Here is a 26,571-nt window from a genome sequence, read left to right on the forward strand (position 1 = left end):
CGTTTTCATTTCAGTTTTTAAAACTCAAAAGACGTTTTTGAAAATGCGGAATAAAACATAAACTTGCATGATTAAAGCTAGAAAAAATGTTATGCACAAAGATTCAAATCATTTTCGACATTAAATATCTTAAATAAAGACCAAATTATATACTTCTTGTTCTTACTCTTTGTATATCTCTTTTAATAGGTAAATACATACGCAGAATTCCCAAAAATTGAAAGGGAAGGTTTAACCAGGCCACCTGAGCTATCCGATTTAGAAGTGTCAATTCAGATAATCAGATGGAGTTTGGATCGGGTCTTTTCGGATCGGGTCTTTTCGGGTCAAAATTATTCTTTAATTCGGATTGGATCGGGTCAGGTCAAATTCGGGTTGGATCACATTCGAGTCATGGCCTATCAAGTCCGGGTCGGATATGGGTCGGGTCAACTCCAGATTGGTTCATGTTCGGTTCGGATAAATTCGAAATGGGTTTAACCGGGTTAATTTCGGGTTGGATGAATTTGGGTCGGGTTGATTTCGATTCGGGTGATTTCGGTTCGGTCAAGTTCAGTTTGATTAAGATAAGGTTGATCCGTTGATTCATTAATTGGTCAATTTCAATTCAATTCCTTTTTGTGTTTGGCTGGATTTTAATCGAGTTAACCCAATTCATATCCAAATGAAGGTTATTTTTACACTAGAGTTATTATTGAGTTTTTACCTTATTATTGGGTCAATATCAAGTCATTCATGTATCATATTTTTTATCGAGTTGAAAGAAGAGGTTTTAATGTTGAAGTATTACAAATTATTTGTAGCAAATTTTAGATGAGACGAATATAAAGCTTAGAAAGTAATTTTATATAAGGAAAATTTGTCAGAAACAACCTTTTAAAGTACCCACTTTATTTAAAACAACCTTTTAAATTTTTTTTTGCAACTTCAGACCACATTATAAAATTTTTTTATCAAAGACAACCAAATGCTATTTTCTGGCGTTGATTCTATTTTTCCCGATGTTGACCACTAGTGTGCAACGCACATGACCTCGTATATGCTTAATACACTAATTTTCCCTCCAATTTACTCATACTAAAATAGGGATGAAAGAGAAGCAGGGGTTTTAATAAGAGTTAATTGGAGGGAAAAGAGGGTGTATTAAGCAAAATAGGAGGTCACGTGACTCGCACCCTCGTGGTCAACATCGGGAAAAATAGAGTTAACGCCGAAAAGTAACATTTGGTTGTCTTTGATAAAAAAAATTTATAATGTGGTTTGAAATTGCAAAAAAAAAATTAAAAGGTTGTTTTAAATAAAGTGGACACTTTAAAAGGTTGTTTTTGACAAATTTTCCTTTATATAATTGGTATATACATGAAGTAAACTTGTTAATCCGGATTATTTCTTTGTAGTAAAAAACGTTAACTTATTAATAATTAGTAAATATAGTACGGAGTAGTATAAGAACTTGAATAAAAAAAGTCAATAATTAATTATGGTCGGGTTAAATTCGAATCAAGTAAAAATCGAATCAAGTTAAAATCAAGTCGGGTTAATATCAGTTCGAGTCAAAACAGATCAAATTAGATCGGTTATTTGCCAGGTCAATTTCGAATCGGGTTGAGCTCGGGTCGAATTAAATTGGATCGGTTTGAATTCAGGTCGGGTCAAATCGAATTTGGGTTGAGTTCAGGTCAGATCAAATCAGTTTGAGTTCAGGTCGGGTCAAATCGAATCCGGGTTAAGTTTATCGGGTCAAGTTCAAATTCGGGTAGAGTTCACTTCAATTACAGATCGGGTTTAGGCCTTGAATTTCTCGGATCAAATTAAACAGTTCAAAATGAATAATTTTATTTGAATCGATTCGGTTTTGAAACCTCTAATCCAATCCCTCACATTCAAAAGTTGCGTTTCATGATTTGTCTTATTTCATGTTAACTTTATATCTTGCTTCTCATTTTTGTGTCTACTAGTACTGGACAAGCCTACATCATAGGATAACGTATAAACCAAATGATAAGAATATAAGATACAAATTAATTGGCTATAAATTGAACGAGAGAGCTACAATACATCATCAATTCCTCGGAAATTGGGATAGACTAAACATTTACATAAACCTCAACAAATTCACCAAAAAAATCAATACTTGACATATCTCTTTTATTAACACATCTCTATTATAACATAACTTATTCAAGTAACTAAAACAACACATCGTACGTGAGCCAATGCGTGAGCTTTATGTAACAAACAACAACTACTTAAAATTAAATTGAAATTATATACCAACGAATGGAATTTTGTCAGAGAAAAATGGAATTTAAATTTAAATGGTCTAGATACCAACGAATGTGATGATGATATACATGAAATTATTATTAGGTTGGTGCACAAGCACAACTGCATAATAAGGCCAAAACCCCATGCATCTTGGAAGATACCTTCTGAAAATCTGTATTTTTTTTTTTTTTTTTTTTTGCAGGCTTATATAAATAAAATGCATGAATTAATTTGGCATTAACAAAGGTACCCGCGAACGTCTCTTTGAAATAAAACTTGGAAATTGAAACAAAATACTCCATATAAAAATGTTTGGAAATAAGGATGTAATTGTGTTTAATTAATGCGGAATAAGTCAATAAAAAAAAACGAAAAAAACAAAAAAAAAAAAAAAGATAAACAAAGAACACGAGGATTTATGTAGTTCGGTCAAATTAGACTACATCCACGGGTGGAGGATACGAGAGCTTATTCACTATAATAAAGAAAGAATGAGAGAATGATACAAGGAATCCTAAATCTAATTGCTCAAAAGGTATGATCTAATTGATCAACTAAAGGATCCTTTTATAACACAATAAAACCCTAATAAAAACCTTAATTGTTCCCCAAGTATACTCAAATAGCCGTCATAGAAAAGATATAATTTTAGAAAATATTCCATAAATTATCCTAGAAAAACCGAACTACCGAGTTGTAGCTCATGTCTGCCGCAAGTCCTCATAGGGTCGAGCTATAGCTCACTCACATAGAGCTATAGCTCGCCTGCTCGTCGCAATTTTCTAATTTCGTCAGTTTTTCGTAAAACGGTCATAACTTTCTCATTTCTTATCGAAAAATGGGCATATGACTTATCGTTGAAAGCTCTTGAACCAAGTTATCACCTCCAACTTGAATCACCTCAAAATCACTTCTAATTTAAGAGATATTTGCATTCAAAGTCTGCCCTACTAAATTTCGAGTCACAATCTAACAAAAAAAATAATGTGACCAAAACAAAACAAACAAACATCAAATATGTTATACAAGCAGTTATTTTGTAGTTCAACAATTGTTAATATTATTATAAATATGTCGAGAGTATGTAGCTGAATAAAGATTTTTTTTACAACGAATAAAGATTTTCAAACAACTTAAACAATATAGATAGAGATAAATTAGTGCAATAGTTATAGATGAGATCGTCTCATAATAAAAATAAATGTGTGATATTAAATTCAATACCTAGACCAATAGAATAACAAGTCACACTTAGCTAGAATTTTATCACAATATACTACCTCCGTTTTTTATTAGTTGACACGTTTTGATTTTAGCACTATTCACACACTTTTTTTTGACCGTATTTTGTGATTTATATGTAATGAAAAATATATTAATATCGGATCTTGTTAGAATCGTCACGGTATATATTTTTTAAATATCAACTTTTTTTTATTTTTGCTTATCGGAAATAAAAGATATTAATGGTTGAATTTGTGCATTGACAAACGTGACTAAAAAAACGTGTTAACTAAAAAGAAACGGAGGAAGTAGAATATAGTGACACGTATCAAGTATAACATTGATTTAAATCTCGAGAAGGTATTGCGTCAGTCCGAAATAATAACACCTTTCGTTATTCCAACGGATTTTTGATATCCTATATTGGGTAGATGATATCCTCTACTAACTGGATGATATCCTCTACTGGCTATATGATATCCTATATTGGCTATATGATATCATGGTTGGATAATATCATATAGCCAGTTAGAGGTGGGCATGGGCCGTGTCGGCACGAAACTGGCACGGTGGCCCACTTGTGGGCCGTGCCGTGAACAAATTTTTAAAAAACAGGCACGACACAAAGCTGACGGGCAGCACGATCACTCGACACGTGGCACGGCGTAGCACGACACGAGGCCCGCCAGGCACGACCCGTGCAAAGTGCCATTTCCAAAGTAGCCGTTAATTATATGGAACCATGTCTCAATTAACTCCTTCTCAATCATCCAAAAACGTAAGTTTAAGGGCCAAAGGTTTATTTACACAAGCTACTAACATGATGTCTAAGTTTTTAGGTAGTGATTCATCATCTAGGAGAACACAAAGCGATGTTTCGGAGTTGCAAATGTACTTAAGTTACGACTTTGTGAAAGGCATGGACGATGAAGAGAAGTACGGCCTTGACATCCTTGATTAGTGGAAAACACAAAGCAAGAAACATCCAATTTTGGCGGCAATGGCTCATGATATTTTTGCTATCCAAGTCTCCTCCGTTGCCTCTGAAAGAGCTTTTTGTGTCGGGAAGGGTTTTAGATGATAGAAGAACAAGGCTAAAACCCAAAACACTTGAAATGTGTGTTTGTTTCAAGGATTGGTTGGATGCCGAAACTCATTGCCAAGATTGTAATTATGTAGAAAATGACGACGATGAAGGAACGTCGGGTTCAACTAGTTCTTAATCAATTCAATTGGCCGATGAACTTGAACAAGAAGAAGAAGAAGACGAAGACGAAGACGAAGAATAATAATTAGATTACATACTATTGTACAATTTTTGTATTATCGAACCCCATATTCCTAAGCTATAAAATTAAGTTATTCACCAATTATTGTACGATTTTTAATAACCATTATAAATTATTGTATTATTGATTTATCGTACCGGCATATAATAAAATAAGTTATTCATCAATATTTGAGTTATCGGCTTATCGCACTCGTAAATTTTTTAATTATATGCATTGTTGCTTTTTGCTAAATAATACAGAGTAATATAATAATACAAAAACATAAACATAATTAATAAAATTATTTAAATATACTCATTTTTAAAGTTTTCATAAAAAAATTATATCGATTTTTTTTCTAAAAAAAAAAATGGAAAAACCGGGGCGGCCCACTGTTCGGCACGGCATGGCCAAGCACATGGTCTGTGCCGTGCCGTGGACTAGGGTGTGCCAAAAGGTGGCACGGTACGGCACGACCCGCCAGAAAGTAGGGACGGCACGAGCCACCCCCAGGCACGACCCGCGGTGGCCGGCACGGCACGGCACGATGCCCACTTTTATAGCTTGTAGAGGATATCATCTAGTCATGATATCATTTAGCCAGTAGAGGATATCATCCAGCCAATAATGGATATCATAGACACAATCATAAATGATATCATATATCCAATAGAGGATATCATCCAGTCATGATATCATATAGCCAATAGAGGATATTATCCAGCCAGTAGAGGATATCATCCAACCAATAGAGAATATCATCTAGCCAATAAAGGATATCATAGACACAATCATAAATTATATCATATAGCCAATAGAGGATATATCCAGCCATAATATCATATAGCCAATAGAGGATATCATCCAACCAATAGATGATATGTATAAATGATTAGAAGATGTAAATTATTTAATAGAGGATATGTATAACTCGTTTGAGGATATGTATAATTTGTTTGATGATATGTATAACAATGGCGTAACCTCAATTGAAGAGCTCGTACTAAAGGTCATCGGTATAACATAACTTGCTCATTTCTCAACAAAAATACATGCATTTGTCATCAAAATGCTCACAATTCAACATATAATCATATGGGACAAATAATTTCAACAATTATACATCACATAAGAAAGCCCAATTCGATTTTTTGGGCATTTTTCGAAAAATTCGAGTATGAAACTGTCTCTCTTCCGCAATGAATGACCTCACTTCTCTCCTTTTCCATTGATGTCGTCATCGTCGTCTTTATCATCATCGTTATCTCCTCCGCCGCACGAATTATTTGGTCAGGCTTAACTGACCCAATAGTTTGTGTTAAATCTCAATCTAAAATCATAATTCTGATATTTAGAAAAAGTTAGCCCAAACATCTATCTCGTAATGTAGTATGGATAGACTTGTCAATTCAGATCAACGGGTCGAATTTGGGTCAAATTTTGGATTGTTTGGGTCCTTTGGTTCGAGATCATTACAGATTATGATAAATGGGTCAGATTGGGTTTGTTTTGGGTCATTTGGGTAGGATCGGGTAAAGTTTGGGTTCTCTCTCAGTAAAACGGGTTTAGAATTGGATCGGGTCGAGATTTAACAAGTCTAACTATGGAGCCATGTGCTTATCTTGCATGCTTACCACTTACTAAATTAAGTAATAAGAAATGAACCTATGTATTATTTCCCCGTTTATGTAGTGATATACTTCATCTGTTTCACAAGTATTGCGACAATGATGAAATTACGCATTTTAAAACACGTTTTATATGCTAAATATTTATAATTATATAAGAGTAAAAATTATAAAAAGTAGATATTGTGAAAGTATTTTACGAGACGAATCTAACAAGACCACACATGACTATATTTTACTTTAGGTATAAATCCTAATATGTGATCAAACAAGCGTGATGAATAGTGTAAAAGTCCAGTTGCAATATTATTTGTGAAGAGTTGGAACAATGTTTGTGAAGAGTTGGAACAATGTTTGTTCTTATGTATCATGTATATAAGACCAAACATTACATATTAAATACCTACAAAATGTAGATAAGAATTCAAAATTTTTCATATATCATCAATCTCCATACTTTTTAGATAGTCTTAACTCTTCGTCGTATTTAAAAAAACAGAAGAAGAAAAAAAAATAGAATATGAGCGGATCATAAAATGAGGTGGAATAGGCGAATAGTGTAGCAATGTCAAATTTCCAAGACTCGCTTGTACCACATATATTACATGCCCAAAATATACTGATATATTTCGTGAATATATCACTGAAATTTTGTTCGTTGTTAAACAACTAATTTGGAGCTTTTGCGTGACTGAAACCTTGTGTCCCAACTCCCAAGGATTCTTTTTAAGGTTTATCTCTAGTCTCTTTTTATTCCTCTGTCCGTTTTTTTTTTCTTTTTTTGTTCATTACGTCTTATATTTTTGTCTTACAAAAACATTTCAAACGAATGTAACTAATAAATAGGAACATTTAAATTAGAGTATAAATTTGTGCACATTAATACAATTATACAAATTTAGTAATATTTTATTTAATAATATTTTATTTTATAAATTAGTGTACACTTTAGGTAAAACTTGGAAATCTAATCAAATTAAATTAATAAGATGAGATGAGAAAAATTCAAATCAGATCAAATAAGATCATGTATTATGTGAATATCCGTAGTGAATGACTGGTTGGTGCTTGGTGAGGGTATTAGGGTCTTAAGGAATGAATAACCTAAGATACTAACTCATGAGTCAAGGGTCAATTTCCACTTTCTAAGAGAATTTTTTTTTTTTTTTTTTTTTTTTTTTTGAAGCAAAAGATCAGTACTAGCATTATTAGTTTATTTAATTTGAGGACAAGACACGAGTACAATATTCTCATCTCTTATACCATAAGACCAAACAATCAAACCGAGGCAATACAAAATAATAGAATATCAACAATATCACAACCGAACCGTTAGCAAGAGTTCAAGACATCCTCACCTCGAGCAATATCAAGCACCGCATCTTCCTGGTAGCACCAAACGATACATTTCCATTTCCATTCCTCGCCACAGCTCCGACTCCCAGCCATCCATCCTCGCACAAGGAATCTTTGCAATTCACTTTAACCATACCCAAAGATGGTGGCAACCACACACCTTGGTACTCTTACACATACAACTACTTACAAATCCGAAGATACAAGGTGCATGTATTAGCACGGCCAGGTACTCAGTTCTATTCGCTGCTCAATAGTTAAAACTTAATACTGTTGAATTACGTATTTTGAACATTAGAAAAAACATTGTTAACAAAAAGTACAAAAAAAAAAAAATGAGGTACATGGCAAACATTAAGGGTCAGAGGGAGTAGAATATAGCCTAAAGCAAGAGACTTGCCCATGTAGAAACTCGCAAGAAATCACGGTCGGCATCTCATTTATCCATATCAAGCAGTTCAGCTGATTAAAAAACACTCAAAAACTGATAGGTTATATAACACACAATAATTAACAAAAATACACTTAACTTATTTTACATGAAAGAGCGAGGTGCTCCTTAGCTTATAATGAGCATCATATCTACGACAAATGCCTCCACATTGCTGGACGGTCTCTTGATATCAGCAGAACCTGGGAAGAGAGGCAATCAAATGAAGGAGAATACAAGTCGTCCGGGCCAATAATTTCCTTAGCACTCTGAGGACTACTATAGTCGCTAGCAAATGAAGGCAAACCATCATCTTTTAAAGCATCAAAAACAAACAACCCAAGTCCACAAACGGCCATAACCATGTTTCCGTTCCCCCAAACTTGGGTCAGCGCTTTGTGATGCGAATGAGCGTTGGATTCAGGTAAGGTATAGGTGTTCACTATCTTTTGCTTACGTAAAGAGAATTGTTGCACCTGTGAATTCACCTGCTTCTTTACAGCTGAGACAACACTACTGCAGCCAAGAAACACGGAATCTCCTCGAGAAGAGACAGATTGAACAGTAACACCAATCCTAGGTATCTTAAGTCCGATACCAGATGGCTGACGGAAGTCAAGGACGTTAATGTAATCAGCAGTGCAGAAGACACCATCATTTCCTTCTGCTTCTGATGAACTTGCTCTGCACATCAAACAGCAACCAATTTAAACAAAGAAAACTATCACATGCTCTTATCTGATCAATAGTTTTGTATAATTTTTCTTATCCCACTATACTTTCAGCAATACACCCCTTTCCCCCACCAACACACACACCAGCAGAAACATAGAAGATACTCATTAATTTTCGCAAATTTTAAATCATTGCATTGCCAGGATGAGTTTATTGCTGTTAAAAATGATTAATTCCATAAATCCACTGATTTGAACAGTAAGGCATATTCCGTAGTTATTCATCTTTCATGGCACCAAATCAGTAATGTATAATCAACCAGCATTACCAAACAGGAGATGACATTATAGATATATGTGTATGGAGCAGGAAATGTGCACATAACAAGAGAGAAACTAACCTTTGTCGGACTCCTCCACCCAACTCAGCATCAGTATTATTCACATGAAGAGCTGATATCCTGCGACCTGAGGTAGAAACAGATAACAATGCTCTAGGATTTAACGAGTTGACATCCCACAGAGATATAGCATCTGCTTCTGCTATAACAGCTTTTCCTCTGTTTCTCCACTGCAATGGACTAGAATAATCCATTGGTAGCACAGGCTTTTGAACATCCCACCTCATAATTTGCTCACAATCACGGATGTCAAATACTTTAACAGCTTTCTGGCAACTAGCAGTGGAGATAATTAAAGGTCCACAGGGTCTATACCACCATTGGAGGTTTTCAGAGGACATGATATTAGATGGAGCATTCCTTCTGTACATAATGTTATCTCGTAACCGACCAAGAGCTACTCTTGGGCTGGTTGTATTATCCTCAATGTGAAAAGCTCGCACATCTTTGGTATAAAAGTCCCATGAACAGAACCCTGAGTCCATAGTATTTCCTGCAGAAGCAGCCACCACATACTTTCCAGAGCAACCATCAGCACTAGGGGCGTGAATTATCCAGCAGTCCCTCCATATGTTTTCTGAAATTCCTGCCGGTGGCCTGTATTCAGCTTTCTCCTGGGAATTGATGATAAATTAACATCTCATATATTGTCCAATCCTAATAAGGCCCTAATAAGGAGTACTTGAGCAATTCTTGAGTTAAGGGTCTTGCTTAATGTTGAATTGCAGAAAGAAGGTAAACAATGGTAGATAGTACTCCATAATATTTCCATCAAACATGACAATTTTCAATTGACAACTGTATTCAGGAATAAAAATTACCGAAAGCCATAAAGACTCAACATTTCAACAAGAAGTGAATGCACTTTGACTATATGCTGCACTGATACAGTATGTTATCAACAGTAATTTACATCTCCCAAAGACGCTTATGTAAGTATGTAACTGGCAAATTTCAAATTGAAATGCTAACAGAATTCAGAATTTGTAATAAAAAGCATACCTCGTGGTTCGCAATATCATAGAAAGAACATGAACCATCATCATGAGCTAGAAGAACTGATTCTCCTTCCGATACAAACCATCCTCCGGTAGAAGTCTTGCGCCCAATTTCTATCAGCTGAGTAATGGAATTATCATCCATCTCTTCATCAACTATCATTTTTTGCTTATTCTCTTGATCATCAAATTCATCAAGTGTCTCATCAGCTTCCAAATCTACTTCCGCAGTACTTTTACCACCCAATACACCTGAACTCCGTCGTGCTGTTGAAGTTTCAGCATCATCTGCTTCATGAACTTTATTAGCATCCAGAAGAGCTTCTACATCTTTCATATCAACCTTAGACTGTGTCTTAGTTAAAGAAGCCAGAAACTCCATTGCTATTGGATCCTCATCCATAGGACACTCTGCGTCATCTTTGGAATTAGATTCGTTATTGGTTTCTAACACATGGGTTCCATCACTTTGAGAGCCATAATCTGCCACTTTCATTGTAGTCCGATTTCGCAACAATTTGTGATGAGGGAAAAGCCTAGCTTCTAGCTCTTCACAACTCAAGCTTTTCACTGATACTTTTGAAGAATCACCTTGCAAATTTCGATTATCCTCTTTTATTCCGTGTAAGCTATCAATTTCAGTGTTCTTTAAATTATCTGAATTACTAGAACTAATAGCAGTTCCATGTGATTTAGAATCACTCATCACATTGCCCATGGCTTTCTCAATACCCGAAATCTTCTCCTGAATATCCGAAAGTATAACCTTAGACGCATCTGTATTGTTCATATCAAGCATCTCCTTCGTCTTCTTTATATCAGTAGCAATTCTCTTCACCTTCCCTTCCAAATACGCAAGCTTCTCGTGCAACTTACTAGCGTGCTTGTTCCCAACACGCTCACTCGTCCCCTCCTCAATCACACCCTTCTCTTTACTAACATCCACACCCTTCGAATTACTCGAAACTCTCACACTCTTCTCCATATTAGAACAACCAACATTAGCCTTCAAATCGACAATTTGATTCACATTTTTCAATTCACAGGGATCAAATCCTTGAACTTTATTACTCTCATTAACACACCCATCACTTAAATTATTAACATTTATCTTTACAGAATGAACAGAAGATAAGTTATCATCTTTTCTACCACTAATTTTCCCAACATTTGTAACTTCTTTTCCATCAATAGAAACCCTATTTCCACTAATTTTCTGATTCAAATCCCTAAACCCCTTTTTATCCAAAACTTTAAACCCACTAACACCCTTCAGCCCAGAAATCTCACCCTTTCTAACAGAATCACTACCACTAGCAACCCTAGTTTTCCGCATATCAGACAAAACTCGAGTAAAATCAGAGGGATTAGAATTAGGGTTAGGGTTAGGGCTAGGGCTCCTCCTACCTCGAGATCGAGACCGTGTTTCGACATCAGAAACTCTTGGCATTGACCGAATCACAGGCTTCTGAGCTCCACCGGAAACCCTAGAAACCGATCTAGGGTTAGGGTTTTCCTTGCCGATTGATTTCCTTCCACTGGTAGCTAAAGAGGGTTTTTCAGAAATTGGGGTTAGGGTTTTATTGGGTATTGAAGATGCAATCTTTCCGACAGATCCTCCCCTTTCTTTGATCCGCCGAGTTGATGATGACGACATTGATTAAATTTAATTGATTTTGAATTTTAGGGTTTTTGAATTTGGTTTTTTGGGGAAGTTTTGATTTTTGAAGAAGGCGGAAAATAAGAGGAGAGAGAGAAAGAGATGACGAAAAAAAAAAGTAAAATTTGAGAGGTGAGCGGGAAAGAGAGTGTTTTTAATTTTTAATGTTTTTGAGTTTGAATTTTGTTGAAAAATGTGTTTTTCTTTTTTTTTTTTTTTTTGGGGGGGGGGGGGGGGGGGTTGGGTTTTTGATGGTTTGATATATGGGGTTTGTTTGGTAAATGGCTTTTTATTGGTTTTTTGATTAGCTTTTGGCTTTTTCATTTGTCAAACATTCAAAATTTGTGTTTGGTAAATAGTTTTTCAGCCAGTTGAAAAGCTGGCTTTTAAGCCAAAACGAAAAAGCTACTTGGAATAACTTTTGGTTTTTGGCTACCTAAGTTACTAATAACATGCAACAGCCAATTTCACCAAACATGTTTTTAGACTAATAAAAAGTCAAACAGTCAAGAAAAAAGCCAATACAACAGCCAATCAAACCAGGCAGCAGCCAATTGCCAAACAAGGTCATGGTTGTGTTTGATGGGAACCAATTTCATGTTCAAAGGCCCACGAGCTTTTTTCATGATTTGGATCGTTGTGTGAAAAAATGAAAAAAAAATGCTATAAAAAGGATTTGATTCGAAATCTTGGTACTTTTCCTGGAATTTTAACCAATTACAGAGTAAGGGCCTGGTTTGATTTACTGAAATGAACTGAATTTATTGTAGCTGAAATGAACTGAACTGAGCTAAATATTTTATGAGAGAAGGAAATTAAAAACTGAACTGAAGTGAACTTATTGGAGCTGAACTGAACTGAAAATAAGTTGAAGAGAACAGGCCCTAAGTCATTTGCAAAAAAATGATAAGGGTATGATCCATATAACTAATATTGTGTATAACATCTCAACTAGAAATATAAAACAAGATTATAACACATGGCTATTTAATAAGCCTAACATCAAAGCATTTGTCTGGTTGGATGATAATAAATATAAGTCGAGTATCATAAATTCATGACTAAAATCTTAACTCATTTTTGGGTTCTCATCACAAACAAGAGGAAACTCTTAGTACACTCTTCTTGAGTATTATAATTGGAAGAAACATATATTTACCACCAAATCGGGTAAATGTAAGCAACTCATTCATTTGTAAGTATCATAGTCGTAGGAATTTGGCTAAAGTTTTATTAAAAAAAAAAAAAAATTAAATTTGGTTATAAAAAGTTTGTTAAAAAAAAATGGTATAAAGCAATTTAGAACGCATAAAACACCCATCAAAGTAATAGGGTGGTTATTGTGAGAGTGGTTGAAAATTTTCAACAACAGTTCATAATTTATCACCCAAACTAAAATTTCAATTATATTTAATTTGATCTATTGTTTGATCATAATTCATTGTAAAACTCTTATTTTTAAAAGAGAAATTTACCAATTGCTAAACGTTTTTTTAAATTGTAAATTTCGCTAATGAAATAATTTGTTGTTTAGATTATTTAGAAATTGTAAACAAATTTGAAAGTTTTGGAATGACGGACATATCATTAAAACATAAAATCATGATCCAAAATCGTTGTAAATGGTTTTTGAAGTTTTTTTAAAAAAAAGTTAGGGAAGATGTCACAAACATTTTCAATGATTCAAAAACAATATATATACATGTGTCAAGGATAAAATCGTGTCGTTGAAATTAACATTTTGTTTATAAATTCAATCATTGTATTTGGATGAGGTGTAATGAAATTTTTCGATTGAGGAATTAATGTTAGGGCAATAAGCAATTAATAATAATTAAATGGTCATTGGAATATGGAAGTATTTTTTGTAAATAGTATATGGAAGTATAATAGTTATCCTAATTTAGAAATTTAATTTAATTTAATTTAATTAAATTGTTATTAAAAACTAGACAAAAGATGAGGTTTTAGCTCAAATAGTTGTTAAAAAATAGACAAATAATGAACTTTTAGACAAATTTTTTTTGAAATTTTATATATTCCTCCATTTAATTACAATTCACTATTTATAAACGCAATTTGTGAATTGTTTTTGCTAATGAATTATGCTATTAGTTGCTTTATTTTAGCTACTTATAAGTATGACTATATCAAGTGTAACCTGTAGCCCGATATAAGTTAGGTTAGTTTAAAAAAATAATAAGATATGAATGCTAGACAATTAATAATTGTTGTATTATACCAACACAATTATGTTAATAGTACATGTTAGTATGTCATCGTCACCCCTTAAAGGTGGCGCGTGAGCAATGTCGTGTTACAACGTGTTTTGTGCTCAAGTGAGTCGTGCTTGAAATGATCCAAATAATCGTGTTGTGTCAGCCTTTACAGGAATGACTTCGAATACCTCCTCTGAGTTTTATTCTTGCAAAACTAAGAATAAAACTCATAGATTGAGCCCATGTACGGCACAATCTAGACGTCGCATCATATCAAGACCAAAATGGGTCAACATGCTTACGCGCTAAACGACCCATTATGCCAAATTAAAATATGACGTCTAGCCACAATTCATGTCTCAACACCCTCTTGCCGGCGATCTAGCTCTATGCCAGGCCATCTCTATTATGTAATCACTACTTATGAGGTGTTTGGTTCATTAAATAAAAATGGATTGATATGGAATCTCATACAGTATTATGGAGTTATACATTCTTAAACCTATACTAGCCTAAGGTTGTTTGGTTTTATTGTTGGAATGAATTTTATACATTAGTAATAGAATGGACTATAAATCTTAGGGGAAGAGGTAGGTAAGAGGTTATAAGAGCTTGGGATGGAGTTAAAATCCTTTAGGTATGAGGTTCCTTGCTTAAAAAGCTCAACTACAAAAAAATTAAATGGAATGGAGTTTTTAAACTCCATTCCAACCCATTCCAAATAATTCAACTAAACAGCCTCTAATTACAGTATTCGTACATTCATTAGGATGAATTGAGATACGTATAGAAAAATCAAACTTATATCATCCCGGATTCCATCCATCTAATGATGTAAGAAGAAGAAAACTCTCGAGAGTAGTAATCTATTCCTTTATTCGAACCATTACAGTACTATACTGTAGTATCAATTGGTTGGTTGGGTTCTTTACCCCTTGAATATTGTTTTTTGTTTTTTAAAGCTTTGAGAGACAACTTCTCCTTGTCTTTAAAAAAGATTACTCCTTTCTTATGGAGTATTTGTAAAACTCGAAATGTCTTGATTTTTACTTATTAATTTATTTATTTATAATTTTAAAAATACCCTTATTTCTTCCTTGTCTACTCTTTCTCGAACTCAAATGACTTATTTTGAACGCACTATTAGGACTCATTTAGACTTTCTTGATACTAATTTAATTTTGGCCCTATCTCCTATTAAAATCGTTCATGCATGTAGCTTGGTCCCCTCCCTCGGTTGGTGTTGTTTAAATTAAGTTTGATGGTTCTGTCCGAGACAGATCAGGTGCTGCATGTATCGTTATTAGAGATCACTTTGGCAATAACGTTTGTAGCCGTACGTTTAATTTAGAAACAACTACTCCTCTAATTGCTGAAGCTATAGCTCTCCAAAATAGACTCCTTTTGGCCCGTGCCCCTGGAAGATTCAATTGTTGATGAATGACGTCAACAAGCTTCTTTGTCATTTTTGCGGTGTGGAATTCAAATATATTTTTAGAGTAAGCAGTCGAGCAACAAATTATATTGCTTCCTTTGGTTATTACATGCAAGTTGCAATCTCGTAAAGGGGTTAAATTTGAGAGAAGACTTTCCTTATTATCATTAAATGGAATACAGAGAGGTGAAATTTTTTCCTTATTTCCATGTACCTTTCATTAAAACAAAAAAAAATCCAAAACAAAATTGAATAAATTAAAAAAATAAAAAATCAATACCCACACAGTTCACATTTTCGTGATTTTACAGAACCAGAAACAATGGCTTCCCTCCTCCCCTCTCCTGTTCATCATCAACCTCGTCCTTCTCTCTCATCTTCATCTATTTCTTCAAGAAATTTTCAAACTTTTGGTGTAAAAATCCAATCTTTTAATCTGGGTTATACCCAAAATGGAAGAATTCTCTCTCCTAAACTTCAAGTCTCTACAACTGACTACCCTCCTCCTCCTCCCCAATTGCCATCTCCAGAGTTCAAGGAACTTATTGCTTCTTTAAAGCTCAAATTGTTGGTAATTTCCCTAATGTTGCACTAATTTTATGCTTTTCACTCAATTTAATTGTCTTTCCTACTTAATAATCTAGAAGTTCTGAGTCTGAATTTTTGGTGAACGATTATTGCTTGTGAAATTAGAATTGTTTGTCCTACATGATTAATAAGTTCAATTAGAATTGTTAAAGTATTAGGGTACCCAAGACCCCAGATTGAATTTCGTCCACATAGTTGGTTTGTGCCCGTTATACATTTATAAAAAACAAGTTCAATTGTTTAATTTTTGTATTGTTTAATCATGTTATTCTGCAAAATTTTATTTGGTGAAGTTTTTGGGATCCTACCAATCGCCAAACCTGGGTTAATTCAGGCTATGTGCATACTGAATTCAAACATAAAAAGAAAATTCTGATGCCTTATGTTCCTTGGATGCTTGGTGAGGGTTTTGTAGATGCAATTGATTGTTGTTTGATATGGGTCTGATTTTGAGATCATTTTACAGTATCCATTGCTTTGTGCAACTTATCAAAAACCCAATTATGTATACCTGATGTTTGCTATAGTTTTGCTGATTCTACTTATATGAGACAATCAATCAAAGACAGGTTTTTATGTCAATTCTCTCAGTATTCTTCACATCTTATGCCTACTGTCAAAGACAAATTGAATTGAAAGTAGAGTGATTAAGCATGATGTGGGATAGACACTTCCAGAACTCTAGAAGGCTATGTCAATGATAGTAATTACAGCTATTACGAAGGCAGATAAACTCGCAGGAGTTCTATCTTCTTGGTAAAATGCTCGTCTCTAGAACAAACTCGAATAATATTTCCAAGTTGCTCTTACTAGAACTTAGACCCCATGGTTTGAGCAACTTTTCCTCGATTCCTGGTTCATGCTCCTAGAGTATAAACTATGCAATTTCGATAGATCATGATTAAAGGGTTAGGCAAGCCTCTGGGTTAAACAAGCAAAGTTCAAGAAAAATTTCAAGAAGTTTGGTAATCCTAAGATGTTGCTATTAAATCTGGTCATAATAACATACAATAAGTTCGGGTACAAACTAATAATAGTTAAGTAGCTGTTGATAACTTTCCAACAGATCGAATGGTAGTATATCCTTGAGCATTCCTTTGTCACTGGACAAAATAGTACAGCCATGGAATTTGTTGAATCCTACCTGTTTTACATGATCTCAAATATATTAAAAAAAAAACTATAGTATTTAGTTTCCAATTTCTTTTAGAGTTAGGCGGTCTTGACTCTTGGTTTATGTTCATCCCCTTTCTGTTTTCTGAAAGTGGCCTTTTGACCCATTATTCATAAGGTTCTCAACTTTATTCTGTTTAAGCTTGCATGATGACAGCATGACTGATTCTTTCCTCTGGATTTACTGTCATCCTTTCCACCTCAGCTGTTGAGCTGCTAAATTCCGCAACGCCCAATGTATTGAGACTATTGACCATTAGCTAAGTACCTGTATCGGCTGTAAATGTTACTAAAATAGTGGTTTGAACTGCACCAATAACGGAGTCATTTGTATCAAAGATCTCTAAATATATTGCTAATAGAATGTCAAAGTAAATCTACAGAAGAGAAAGAGACATTGGTTGATATGGACTTACTCTATTGGACCTAGTGGAAGTCACGGTCTTTGGTTGGTAGAGTATGTTAAAGAACCCATAAAGAACCCATATGAAGATTGTGAACAGCCTCATATAATTGGACCATGAGTGACAAATTTTTGGTTGATGCAGCTGACCCTGTCCAACTTCTTTTTTTTTGTTGTTGTTGTGAACCCTTCACACACCCTTTCTTATATTAATACATTATATTTTATTGCTTTATTTTCCTTTCCTTCTCCTTTCTTCCTATTTGTGTATGCGTGCTTAATTTAAATATTGAAAGATAGACCCTACGTTTTGTTGTAGCCTTGTACATGTACGCAAGGTGGTTGTCAATACTATGTATTCAATTTCAGGAAAAAAACACTCAAGTGCTCATTGTTACTGTGCTTACTTTCCTATTCAATGTGGTTGATTTACCACAGAGTGCTGTCTCTGGGCTAAACAGAGGTCTTGCGGCTAATGAAGATGATCTAAGGAAGGCAGATGATGCAGCACGGGAGCTTGAAGCTGCTGGTGGACCTGTAGACCTCTCAAATGATCTTGATAAACTCCAAGGAAGATGGAAATTATTATATAGCAGTGCTTTTTCATCACGTACTTTGGGAGGGAGTCGTCCTGGACCTCCCATAGGAAGGCTTCTGCCGATTACTCTTGGTCAGGTCTGCCAATTTGTCTTTCAATTTATACTAAAATGTTTCTTCCAGTTGAATGAAAGAGCTAAGTTCTGCACCTTGCTAAAGATGATCTGAATATTACTTTTGAATCTCTGGTAGTTCTGTTCTAAGCTTTAATCTGTTGACTGGTGCTCCTTCCATCCATAATTGATAGGCCATCTTTCTAGTCGATCATCTAAAATAAATCTTTGTGCTGTAGAGTTGTACTTGGAGTCAAAAATTTGCTTGTGCTGTGCATTTACTATTTGTTGTTCGCTGTTTTGAACAGGTGTATCAACGAATTGATGTTTTCAGCAAAGATTTTGACAACATCGTGGAGATTGAATTAGGTGCTCCATGGCCCTTACCACCTGTTGAAGTAACTGCAACATTAGCACACAAATTTGAGATCACAGGTTTGTCTCGTCAAAAAGTAATTTTCTGTAGGTTTGATTTTCATATTCATGTCTCGAAGCTATCTCCTAAAATCACATTCTGTTTTCCATGTGATTAGGATCTGCTACGGTTAAGATCATATTTGAAAAAACAACAGTGAAGACAACTGGAAACTTGTCGCAGCTACCTCCTCTGGAAGTTCCTCGGATACCAGATATACTCAGGCCTTCATCAAATCCTGGAAGTGGTGATTTTGAGGTCACATATATTGATGCAGACACCCGTATCACTAGAGGAGACAGAGGCGAGCTTAGAGTATTTGTCATCTCTTAATATGCATGACAGATTTCTCAACATGGCTTATATATATATGAAATTATGAAGAGTGATTCTTTTGACAAGGCTTTTTGGACACTGGATCACCCCCTCCAAAGAGAAACTCTCATTTTCTGTCGATTCATATGTATAAGACATTAATACTGTATAAGATGAAGATATATAATATATGGACTATAATTATAATTGTACAGACTACAGAGATTATTATGATATGAGATCCAAACAAGCTTTTGTACAATGTTCTTAAATTTGTTGATCTTGGCTACTGATTTTACCCTACTTCGGGTGATTTTGCTTGTTTCCATCTCGTTCTATTCCCTCGTTTGGCCAAAGCCACCTTAAGAAAGACGATATTTAGACCATGAAAGCTCTTGCGATTTTAAGGCTTAACAAGTACCATGATGGTTAAGCCATGTACCGTGGAGAGAATGGTGGCATCATGAGCCTTATAAGACTAGAATGACTTTGGGTTGTGGAGTACCTAGCTCACTTTCAGAATCAGAAGAAATGGGTTTATGTGAAGCCCTCCGGTGGCTCGGGTATCGTCTGAAGCTCCGGCGGTTCCTTTTTTCAACTGCCTTAACGTTGAGTGATACTGTTAAGGACTTTCTGAAATCAACTTTGGTGTCTACCTCGTTATAATTGGTGGTTCCGCTTGGAGCGTTGACTAGTTTAAATAAGTTTCTTTAAGCAATTGCATCACAATAAGCTGCAATAGCACATTGGCATATCTTGATGTTTAGATACCAGGTTCAAATCCTGGCTGCAGCAATGTTTATTTTGTTTTTTAAAAATTAATTTTCCACTCAAAAAAATGGAGAATTTAGAGATATTAGCATTTGTTGAAGGATAATTGTGGTATTTTACTATTTTTACTAAAATTCTTTTTAAAAACCTACAATAGATGTGTTCTATTCACTTGATTTTCACTTAATTGAATTTATTAGACCTTATTAAAACTTATTTAGTTGTAATTTGTACCTAAAAACACAAATCAGAACTTATTAAAGCTGAGCTTAACTGAACTTATTACATCTGAAATAATTGAAAATAAGGTGAACAGGAACAAACCCTAAGTACACATGTTTTTAAAATTCTTCCTTCCTAAGACCTAAATAATGTTATGCTCCCCTCTTTGTCGTCCCAATGTTTTAGTTTAACAAATATTACCTACGTTTCATATTAAATGCAACAAAAACTTTGATACAGATTTTTGTTTGTGAGTATTAAAGAAATAAAAACATTTGTTACATATAATGTGAACCTTTCATTTTTAGTAAGTAATGCACATCATATCATCTAAAACGAAGGTTGTATTTAAGATCGAATTATATATGATAAACAACAAACTTCATTGATTTAAGTAATCTTTATCACTTAAAACATTATCACTTACATTTATTTTAAAATAACTCATATTTTCTTTAAAATTGATGATATTTTAACGAGGTAGTCTCAGTTCGTCAATTTATTACTTCCTCCGTTTTATTTAATTGACACCTTTCTCTTTTCACGCTTGCCAACGCACTATTTTGATGATTGATATCTCTAATTCTCGACATTGTAAAATTATAAAAAGTGGATATTAATAAAATATACTTTGAGACGATTTAAACAAGATTGCACTGACTATGTTTTGTCGTAGCTATAAATCACAAATGCTTGTCAAAGTGTAGTTTGTGAATAGTGTAAAAGTCAAACGGTGTCAACTATAAAAAAACGGAGGTAGTATTTGTTTATCAAATGGCAAAATGGTAAATGAAACGACATATATTTCCAGTCATTATGACATTTTCGTAAATAAATTATTAATAGCAGGATCCCATATTTAATACAAAATTGTTCATTTATTTACAATTTTGTCATTTGATAAACAAATTTTATTTACATTCATACATTTACGTATCGTACGTGTAATTTTAATAAAATCTCGAAAATCTCTGTATAACAGTCGAGCCTCCCAAATTGAGAGAGTAGCTACTCTTTTAAGACGTGAACCACGGAATCAGCCATCAGGATGATGGCCTTCATTTTAATTTCCTCGCCAGGGTGTCGTCTCATCACAACCAGATCACCCAAAGAAAAAAAAAAAAAAAAAGACGTTAGGGTTCCCTCTCTATAACGGCTAGTTCCAATTTCAAAATTCACAAGAAAATCATTTCCCCCAAAACCCTCATTTCTTTCCACTATTGCAAAATTTCTTTCCGTTACAATCACTTCCTCTTTCCCTCCTTCACGCTTCCCAGCTTTCTCTCCCTTCACTCAGTAATCAATTCTCAATCTTTTATTCAAAGAAACAATCTTTTTCATTGAATTTTCAAGAAATCTCAATCAAATTAAGCAACATTTCAATCAAAAAAATCTTGAATTCTCAATTCAAAAGATATATTTCCCAACTTTAATTACTCTGTTTTTTGGATTGATTTTTGATCTGGGTTTCTGTAATTTGAAGTTCAAAATCCATCAATGGCTCCAACCCCATCTTCATCTTCAAAATCAAATCATACCCATTTCAATATAATCCGAACCCCACAATCTAAACAACGTCTTCACTTCAATTCTTCAAGAATTCCTCATCCTTCACCAAACCCTAACCAAAACCCTAATTCTCAACCTGCAGAACACCCAGTTGAAGTGATTGGAAGAATCAGGAATCTTCCAGAATCATCAAAAGATGATAAACCCATTACTAATCTCTTCCAAATCATCCCAGATCAGCAAACAATTAGGGTCAAGACCGAAATTGGATACCGCGATTTTACCCTTGATGGGGTTTCATCTTCTGAGGATGATGACCTTGATGGATTCTACAAGAAGTTTATTGAAAGTAGGATACTTGGGGTTAAAATGGGGGCTAAATGTACTATAATGATGTACGGTCCAACGGGTTCGGGTAAGAGTCATACCATGTTTGGGTGTTTGAAGCAACCTGGGATTGTGTACAAGAGTTTGAAGGATATTTTGGGAGATAAAGAAAATGGGGAAGAACAAGTTGGGATGTTTGTGCAAGTTTCTGTGTTAGAGATTTATAATGAAGAGATTTATGATCTTTTGTCTTGTGATAAAAATGGTGGATCATTCAATCTTTGGTCCAAGGGCAGTGCTTCTAAGGTATAATCATTTTAATGTTTTTGGTTAATTACCCTTGTTTTCTGTTGAATTATTGATTTATGCTTTGTTTAGGTTGATAATAATGTGTTAATTTAGCTTATAGTTGAATGTTGTGTGAATTGTGGTTTCATTTCACTAAATTTTGAGTTAAGCTTATTGAAAAGTTTTAAATTAGCCGAGTTGGACACTTGGACATGGACTCGAGTCCGAGTAACAAAGGTTGTAATTTATGTTGTTTGTCTAATTTGTGTATTGTTCCACTTGATCATATGCAGTTGGTGATTTAGCATTTACATTTGATTAGTCAAGCTGTTGGGTTGTTTATCTTCCTAGTTTCTGTTTCAATTAGGTGTTAGCTTCTCTGAATTGCCATTTTATACTAGATCAAACCCTTAATGAAGGTTCATCATATAGAAAATGCAGGTTCTTACTGATTTCAACTTAATTATGGTATAATCATAATAAAACCCCTCATTCCAGGTAAAACTAGAAGTGATGGGAAAAAAGGCTAAAAATGCAACATTTATATCTGGAAATGAGGCTGGAAAAATTCTGAAGGAGATACAGAAGGTGGAGAAGAGAAGGATTGTTCGAAGCACGAATTGCAATGACAGAAGTTCCAGGAGCCATTGCATGGTATGGATGTTTTATATCTTACTATGATAAGGATTGACAACATCTATTATGTGATGTTTAGGCTTATGAAGTTTATGGCCTTTTACCTGTCTTATGAATAATGTCAGATAATCTTGGATGCTCCGACTGTTGGTGGAAGGCTGATGCTCGTCGACATGGCAGGATCAGAGAACATAGAACAAGCTGGTCAGGTTGGCTTTGAAGCCAAAATGCAGGTAATATAAAGCAAGGATTATAGAAATCCTTCAATGGAGCCGTTAAGGCCACATTTTAATTGGAGTCATACTGAATGAGTTAATATATACTTAGAAAGTGACCAATTATATTGGGTTGATAAAGATAAAAATGTGGTTTATTATACTAGGATGAAGGATGGATTGACAATAACAAATATATACTGGCTATGATCTGATTTTACTTTCCTCGGTGTTTAGAAAGTGACCAATTATTTTGGGACGATTAAAATAGAAACATGGTTTATTGTACTAAGAAGGGTGGTACAACAGTAACGAATATATACTCTCTGATCTAATTCTACTGTCCTTGGTACTTGTGCAGACTGCAAAGATTAATCAAGGTAATACAGCTTTGAAGAGAGTTGTTGAGTCTATTGCTAATGGTGATTCACATGTACCATTTAGAGACAGCAAGTTAACTATGCTTCTGCAGGTATACAAGAATTTCATGTTTTTATACCCAACAAAATTGGTTCAAGTTTTCTCTAAGAGCAGTTTTCTACTGCTTTGTTGACTGTTTAAGAACATTGGGTGCTTTTCTTCCTGCTATGTCGTTGTAGGATTCTTTCGAGGATGACAAGTCCAAGATACTGATGATCTTGTGTGCAAGTCCTGACCCAAAAGAGACACACAAGACAATCTCTACACTTGAGTATGGAGCAAAAGCGAAGTGCATTGTTCGTGGTCCACATACTCCTGTCAAAGATAAGATCGGTGAGGATTCAGCTTCTACTGTGATTCTAGGATCAAGGATCACAGCAATGGATCAGTTCATTCTTAAGTTACAAACAGAGAACAAGCAAAGAGAGAAAGAATGCAGTGAGGCAAAGAAATTGCTTCAGAAAAAGGAAGAAGAGGTTTCACAGTTGAGGGCAAAGCTGGGGCAAGTGGGAGGAGAACATGTGTCAGGTGCTAGTGAAGAGGAGATCAATGAGAAGGTCAATGAACGTATGCAGACGTTGAGGAAGGAACTCGAGAAGCAGCTAGAAGAGTGCCAAAGAATGGCTAATGAGTATGTTGAGTTGGAGAAAAGGAGAATGGAAGAGAAGGTACAAAGACAACAACAAGAAGTTGAAATGCTGAGACGAAAGTTAGAGGAAATGGAGATTGAGCTATCTCGTTCAAGGGATGGAAGTAGTAGTGATGGAAGTGGAGTTGAATTAGATGGCATTGGTCTTGTGAAAAGGCTAAAGGAAGTGTATGCTGATGAAGATCCTGGAATGGAGAAGTCTATGGACTTAGACATGGGCGATCAAGATTCTTATGCTCGTGAAGTAATTGTAGGTCAGTATCCCACGAATCTGTTCAGTGGGATGCAGGGTTCTTTCACTCCAATACTTTCTGAAAAAACATATTTGAGCACAGTTTTTGAGGAGGAAGAAGCAGAAGCCGAGGATGAGGATGAAAAGGCCAAGCTGGAGGATGATGAGGTGGAAAAGAAAGTTATAGAGGAGAAGAAAGTCTCTACGTCGCCACTGTATGATGTTCAACTCACTCCATCCTCCAGGAAGACAAGGATTCAGAACATATTCACCTTGTGTGGAAATCAAAGGGAGCTTTCACAACGAACTCCTCAATGTCCTGAATCTCCATGTGATCAATCAACAGTCGAGCAAAGTCCTATGACACCACCTATTCGTTCTCAACCTTCTTTTGCTGCTACACCGGAGTCCCTGAAGAAAAACTTCAATCCATCTCCAAATGCCACACCAGTGCCTATGAAGGAAAACTTCAATCCATCAGCAAATAATGAAGACAAAGGTGTTCTGATTGAAGTATATGTTAAATGGGAGGCAACAAAGGAAAATCCAGGAAAGTTTATCAACAAACTTAAGGTTGTCAAAGATGCAACCTTAGCTGATTTGAGGAAACTCATCGAGATTCATCTTGGTGTCGATAAGCAGGACTTTACTTTCCTGTCACTAGGGGTATGTATATAAAGTTATTGCTGATTTCTTTCACTACATAAGAACCAATCTCATGTTTATAACTTTATATGTCTATGTAATGACAGGATCCTACTGGAGCTCCAATCTCGAAAGAAAAGGAAGATAGTTTGCTCGCGAGTAAATTACCAACATGCAACAACCAACTGGGAGGACACTTAGCATGCTTGAGGCCAGCCAAGGGAGCTCAAAGTCCTAATGTTGTTCCATTCACCCCACTGGAAAACAAGCTTTATACAACTCCAGTTTCTTGTGCAAAGAAGCTAGTTAATGACTCTTCTATATCACCTAGCCTAGACTCTACTCTGGGTTCCACTCCCTACATAACTCTTCGTCGATATTAAAAGGGGTACATAAGATGTACTTGTTTGTTGTATGAACAACCTGACTTTTGTATCACTGACTAATGTGAAGTGGAAGTGTAATGGTATATATATTCCTTTTGTCTAACCTTTCGATTACACATTGTCTTTCATTTCATTTCTTGCTGTTCTGCCCTTGATCTTTATGCTGTCGCCTTATTCATACAACACTCTCTACTCTCTATACAGTTGCTGCATCAGCCTCTCATTCTCCATTCTCTAGTTAGTCTAACATCTCTAGTTAATCAAAAATGATACGCGTTTTCCCTTCTATGTGTTTTCAGAATTATATAGAGAATTAAAGACAGTAGCGGATTTAGGGGGTACACAGAGGTACAGGTGTACCCCCACTCCACAAAAAAAAAAAAAAAAAAAAAAAAAAAAAACTGGTAAGAAAAGAGACAGTAAAATTTTATATATTTTTTATATCGAGTTACAAAATGCAAATTAAATACTCGTAATACATATAAAATTTTATTTCAAATCCAATACTTTAATCAATTAACTAGTTGAGAGTAAAAAAAAAAAAAAAAAAAAGTTGACAACCTTGATATCCATAGACCATAAGATCACAACGAGTGTATTTGAAGGTGGGTTATAAACTTATAAAGTACTCTCTTCGTCTCTATTTGTTTGCCCATTGTCTGTTTTCGAATCAAACTTTAAAAAGTTTACCAATAATCAAACACTTTAATCAAACTTTGCTTTAAGAGATTAATACTCCATACCGTGTATTTTACAGTTTCTGTGTGTAAATAATTGGCGAAATTAATTGTTTAATTTACTCATATGACATAAGTTGAAGACTATTAAAAAAAAAAAAATAGAGACAAAGAAGTAACGACAATGCGGGACATGAGGGCCTAGGGTCATTTTTTAAAACGGTAAACTACGGGGTAGGGGCACCCCACCTATTACAGGAAAAGGGGTGCTATGAGGAATTGAACCCCCATTACATTGCCGGGGAGGGGGGGGGGGGGTGGAGGAACTAACCATCCCTCCATCTCCTCATTCCTCGGATAATTAGGAATTTTAGGACCACACTAGATGCAATGTTTTGAGTAACTTGATTTAATTTTGGGCATATATTAAAAAAAAAATAAAATAAAATTTTGAGCATTATTTATCTACTAGATTAAGTCCCGTGT

General features: G+C 34.9%; 3 protein-coding genes across 3 annotated transcripts; 2 read left to right on the forward strand and 1 right to left on the reverse strand.

Annotated features, from left to right (window-relative positions):
* Positions 1–8,052: 8,052 nt before the first annotated feature.
* On the reverse strand, positions 8,053–12,027 carry LOC145564152 (KIN14B-interacting protein At4g14310-like). Its single transcript, XM_081624489.1, has 3 exons — positions 10,255–12,027; positions 9,253–9,866; positions 8,053–8,861 (listed from the first exon to the last, which is right to left on the reverse strand). Exons 1-3 carry the CDS (start codon positions 11,905–11,907, stop codon positions 8,330–8,332), a joined length of 2,799 nt encoding a protein of 932 aa, XP_081480615.1. The 5' UTR covers positions 11,908–12,027; the 3' UTR covers positions 8,053–8,329.
* Positions 12,028–15,813: 3,786 nt separating this feature from the next.
* Positions 15,814–19,370, forward strand: LOC145564153 (plastid-lipid-associated protein 6, chloroplastic-like). The gene is made up of 4 exons (XM_081624490.1): positions 15,814–16,135; positions 18,167–18,403; positions 18,687–18,813; positions 18,912–19,370. Exons 1-4 carry the CDS (start codon positions 15,887–15,889, stop codon positions 19,124–19,126), a joined length of 828 nt encoding a protein of 275 aa, XP_081480616.1. The 5' UTR covers positions 15,814–15,886; the 3' UTR covers positions 19,127–19,370.
* A 1,846-nt stretch (positions 19,371–21,216) lies between these two features.
* Positions 21,217–25,442, forward strand: LOC145564154 (kinesin-like protein KIN-10A). The gene is made up of 6 exons (XM_081624491.1): positions 21,217–22,243; positions 22,724–22,879; positions 22,987–23,094; positions 23,438–23,548; positions 23,676–25,043; positions 25,130–25,442. Exons 1-6 carry the CDS (start codon positions 21,599–21,601, stop codon positions 25,403–25,405), a joined length of 2,664 nt encoding a protein of 887 aa, XP_081480617.1. The 5' UTR covers positions 21,217–21,598; the 3' UTR covers positions 25,406–25,442.
* The last annotated feature ends 1,129 nt before the right edge of the window (positions 25,443–26,571 follow it).

Source organism: Chenopodium album, chromosome 10 (assembly GCF_948465745.1).
Source record: "Chenopodium album chromosome 10, dcCheAlbu1.1, whole genome shotgun sequence".
NCBI lineage: Eukaryota > Viridiplantae > Streptophyta > Magnoliopsida > Caryophyllales > Amaranthaceae > Chenopodium > Chenopodium album.